The sequence below is a fragment of the Rhinopithecus bieti genome, unplaced genomic scaffold (genome assembly GCF_001698545.2).
Source record: "Rhinopithecus bieti isolate Rb0 unplaced genomic scaffold, ASM169854v2 scaffold_50799, whole genome shotgun sequence".
Classification (NCBI taxonomy): Eukaryota; Metazoa; Chordata; class Mammalia; order Primates; family Cercopithecidae; genus Rhinopithecus; species Rhinopithecus bieti.
Genome location: NW_016819917.1, coordinates 474872 through 479948, shown reverse-complemented (window position 1 = coordinate 479948; position 5077 = coordinate 474872). Strand labels below are relative to the sequence as shown.

The window sequence follows — 5077 nt, the reverse complement described above, 5'->3', positions numbered from 1 at the left end:
CGCAAGCTCCGCCTCCCGGGTTTACACCATTCTCTTGCCTCAGCCTCCGGAGTAGCTGGGACTACAGGCGCCCGCCACCTCGCCCGGCTAGTTTTTTTTGTATTTTTAGTAGAGATGGGGTTTCACCGTGTTAGCCAGGATGGTCTCAATCTGCTGACCTCGTGATCCGCCCGTCTCGGCCTCCCAAAGTGCTGGGATTACGGGCTTGAGCCACTGCGCCCGGCCGAGACGGGGTTTCACCATGTTAGCCAGGATGGTCTCAATCTCCTGACCTCGTGATCCACCCACCTCGGCCTCCCAAAGTGCTGGGATTACACGCGTGAGCCACCACGCCCGGCCAGAAATAAAACTTTTAAAATGAAGATTTATCTCAAACTGCAAAAAATAAATAAATAAATAAATAAATAGAAAAATGAAGAGGAACCAGAAAGACAAAAAAGGAAGTCTATTATACAATGAGAACAAAAGAATTTTTGATGTCTCTTTTTTTCCTATTTTTTGTTTGTGTATTTGTTTGAGATGGAGACTTACTCTGCCGCCCTGGCTGCAGTACTGTGGGATGATATTGACTTACTGCAACCTCTGCCTCCCAGGTGTAAGCAATTCTTGTGCCTCGGCTTCCCAAGTAGCTGGAACTAAAGGTGCACACCACCACCCCTGGCTAACTTTTTTATTTTTAGTAGAGATGGGGTTTCACCATGTTAGCCAGGATGCTCTTGAACTTCTGACCTTAGGTGATCCACTCAAGTCGGTCTACCAAAGTACTGTGATTGTAGGGATGAGCCACCTTGTCTGGCTCTCATATCCTGGTTTTTTTTTTTTTGGTTTTGTTTTGTTTTTCTGAGACAGACTCTCACTCTGTCGCCCAGGCTACAGTGCACTGGTGCGATCTCGGCTCCCTGCAAGCTCTGTCTCCTGGGTTTACACCATTCTCCTGCCTCAGCCTCCTGAGTAGCTGGGACTACAGGCACCCGCCACCACCCCTGGCTAATTTTTTGTATTTTTAGTAGAGACGGGGTTTCACCATGTTAGCAAGGCTGGTCTCAATCTCTTGACCTCATGATTCACCAGCCTCAGCCTCCCAAAGTGCTGGGATTACAGGCGTGAGCCTCTGTGCCCAGCCTGATATCCCTGTTAAAAAGCACTATGGTATATCCCTTTTCAAAACTACTGTCTCAAAAAAGTACTATCTCTTTAAAAAGCACTATCTCAAAAAAGAAAAATAGAAAATAAGAAACAGAAAACAGGTTGGGAAAAGTGGCTCACATCTGTTGGCCATGCTGGTTTCAAACTCCTGACCTCAAATGACCTACGTGCCTTGGCTTCCCAATGTGCTGGGCTTACAGGCGTGAGCCACCGCACCTGGCTCAATCCTCTTAACATAAACACTTTAATGTCAATTAAGGCTTGAACTCAATGTTAAGTCAATACAAACTCAAATCAATGCTGATTTGACTCTAATTTCAATTAATGCTTGATGGTTTGCTATACTCATTGCATTGGGAACAGTTATCTCAAAAATGAATTTTCTGATGTTCTGCAAGGAGTGACCTCGGACTGAAGACCTTGCCACACTTGTGACATTTGTAAGATTTCTGTCCAGTATGGATTCTCTGATGTCTAATAAGGTGTGAACATGAAGTAAAGGCTTTGCCACAATCATCACATTTGTGAGGTTTCTCTCCTGTATGAATTCTCCTGTTTTTGCATAGGATGAAGCTTGACTGAAGACTTTGCCACAGTCATGACATTTGTAAGGTTTCTCTCCCGTATGAGTTTGCAATGAACTGCAATGTATGAACGATGTCTGAAAAATTTGCCACATTTGTTACACTTGTAAGATCTCTCTTCATTATGGATTCTCCAATGATTTGCAATGGTTTTAGCATTACTGAAGACTTTGTGAGAATCATTACATTAGTTCAGTTTCCCTACACCATGAACTGCCTGATGGCGAATAATTGTTGACTGCTCACTAAAGGCTTTGCCACACTCACTACACTTGTAAGATTTCTCTCCGGTGTGAATTCCAGTATGTTGTGCCAGGTGTGAATCACTCCCAAAAGTCTTGTGATAAACCTTACATTTGTATGGCTTCTCTCCAGTATGAATTCTGTCTTTTAAGGTGTGATTTCCAACTGAAAACTTTGTCACATGCTTCACATTTCTAAGGTTTCTCTCCAGTATGAATTCTATGATGAAGTGAAAGTTGTGACTGTTGATTAAAAGCCTTCCCACATTCGTTACACTTGTAAGGTTTCTCTGCAGTGTGAATTCTAGTATGTCTTGCTAGGTATGAATTACGCACAAAAGCCTTGTCACAAAGTGTACATTTGTAAGATTTCTCTCCAGTATGAAGTCTACGATGGTATACAAGGGATGGCTTGTGACTGAAGGTCTTTCCACACTCATTACACTTGTAAGGTTTCTCACCACTATGAAGTCTACGATGGCAATGAAGGTATGACCTCTGACTGAAGGTCTTGCTACACTCATTACACTTGTAAGGTTTCTCACCACTATGAACTCTACGATGGCATACAAGGTATGACTTCAGACGGAAGGTCTTGCCGCACTCATTACACTTGTAAGGTTTCTCTCCACTATGAATTCTAGTATGTTTTGCCAGATAGGAATGAGATGCAAAAGCCTTGTCACAAACTTTACATTTGTATGGTTTCTCTCCAGTATGAATTACCTTATGTGTCTCAAGGGTTGATTCTCGACTGAAAACTTTTTCACATTCTTCATATTTGTATGAATGTGCTCCAGGATGAATTAATTTATGAACTAAAAGATCTGAATTTTGACGAAAGGTCTTGCCACATTCATGACACTTGTAAGGTTTTTCTCCACTGTGAATTCTAGTATGTCTTACCAGGTGTGAATTCCATGCGAAAGCCTTGTCACAAACCGTACATTTGTAAGATTTCTCTCCACGATGAAGTCTATGATGGCATACAAGGGAGGACTTGTGACTGAAAGTCTTGCCACACTCATTACACTTGTAAGTTTTCTCTACAGTGTGAATTCTGGTGTGTCGTGCCAGCTGTGAATGCCACGTGAAAACTGCGTCACAAACCTTACATTTGTATGGTTTCTCTCCAGTGTGAATTCTCCTATGTGTCTCAAGGGTTGATTTGCGATTGAAAACTTTGTCACATTCTTCACATTTGTAAGGTTTCTCTCCAGTATGAATTCTATGATGACGTGCAAAGTTTGATTGTTGATTAAAAGCCTTGTCACATTCATTACACTTGTAAGGTTTGTCTCCAGTATGAATTGCCTTATGAATTACAAGAGCTGAATTTTGACCAAAGAGCTTGCCACACTCATTACACTTGTAAGGTTTTACTCCAGTATGAAGTCTACGATGGCATGTAAGGGATGACACCTGACTGAAGGACTTGCCACACTCATTACACTTGTAAGGTTTCTCACCCGTGTGGCATCTCTGATGGCCTGCAAGGTACTGCTTGTGATGAAAGACCTTGCCACATACATCACGTTTATATATTTTGTCTCCTAAATGGATTATCTGGTGTTTCCTTAAGAGTGAGCTACAATTAAAGGCTTTGCGACTCTCATTACATTGGAAAGATGTTTCTGTCATGTGTACTTCCTGTTCTTCTGTGAGTAATGAAGAATTTGGGGAATTATTCTCACAGTTATTAGAAATATGGATTTGGGGTCTACAAGAAATTCTTTGGGATGTTGAAACTGAGGGAACATCACTGGTAGACTTCTCAAGTTGATTACTCATTTTACCTTTGATCTGAAATATGTGCAGTTCAGGCAGATGTGAATGAAAGCTTGATCCAAGTTGATCTTTAATAGGCTTGTTTCCAGCATCTTTTTGATCACGTCGGTCTGTACTACCAGTGAACATTTTAATTTTTGTCATGGGTCCTTCATGGCCATTTCTTTCATCTTCTCGACACTGAAACTCAATGTCCTGAATTTCTTTCTCAATGTCCCGGAAGCAAGAATCTCTAATGTGATGACTTTCATGTCTTTGCACTGTCCCGGTGTGGAACACTTCTGTATTGCACTGCCCTGTTGATGACACCTCCTTCATCATGCATTTGGAAGAGATATCTGCAAAATATAAACACCAATAGGTTTCCAATTAAGTCCAGATGGCAAATCATACTGAAGTGTGTAAATATGACACAAAAACAATACTTATTTTGAACTGCCCAAACATGATCTTCAAAGTTTAGGAACACAAAAGGAGTAAGATTCTTTAATAAATAAAGGGCATTTACATGTCCTTCAAATTAATTCCATGAAAACCTATTTCCTATATCATGACAAAACACTGACAGGGCACAAACATGAGTAAGCCAAAAGTAAGGAGGGTTTTTCCACTGTGACCCTAAAGTGTATCACAATTTGCAAAAAACATATCACTGTCACATCAATGAAGAGAAAAATATATATTCTTCATATTTACAGCATATTTACCATGTACAAATGCTAAAAAACAAAAACCCACACAATATACAATATTGGTAAATAATCGACAACAACCTCATGTAAGGATTACCAAAAGCAATGTAAATTCTGTATTGTCAAACAATTATAGCACAGAGAAGATAATAAAAGATTACAAAAATTAGCCAGGTGTGGTGGCCCGTGACTGTAGTCACAGCTACTTGGGAGGGTGAGGCACAAGAATCTCTTGAACCTGAGAGGCAGAGGTTGCAGTGAGCCAAGATCACACTACTACACTCTAGCCAGGGAGACAAAGTGAGACTCTGCCTCAAACAAAAAAAGGAAAAAAAAGAAAAAAAGTTACAATGTATTTCTGAATAAATGTCATAAAATTACTTATATCCACACAGAACAGGCACTTAGTGACTTTTGAAAAATTTTTTGTATTTTTATTTTTTTGAGATGGAGTCTTGCACTCCAGCTTGGAGAGCCACGGCATGATCTCAGCTCACTGCAACCTCTGCCTCCTGGGTTGAAGTGATTCTCCGGCCTCAGCCTCCTGACTACCTGGGATTACAGGCATGCACCACTATGCCTGTGTAATTTTTGTGTTTTTAGTAGAGATGGGTTTCNACTCTCA

General features: G+C 40.8%; 1 protein-coding gene and 1 pseudogene across 1 annotated transcript; both read right to left on the bottom strand.

The window, feature by feature from the left end:
- Positions 1-841: 841 nt before the first annotated feature.
- Positions 842-4108, bottom strand: LOC108520068 (zinc finger protein 600). Its single transcript, XM_017859346.1, has one exon. The coding sequence runs from the start codon at positions 4079-4081 to the stop codon at positions 2168-2170; it is 1914 nt and encodes a 637-aa protein (XP_017714835.1). The 5' UTR covers positions 4082-4108; the 3' UTR covers positions 842-2167.
- Positions 1492-2166, bottom strand: LOC108520055 (putative zinc finger protein 137; annotated as a pseudogene).
- Positions 4109-5077: the final 969 nt, after the last annotated feature.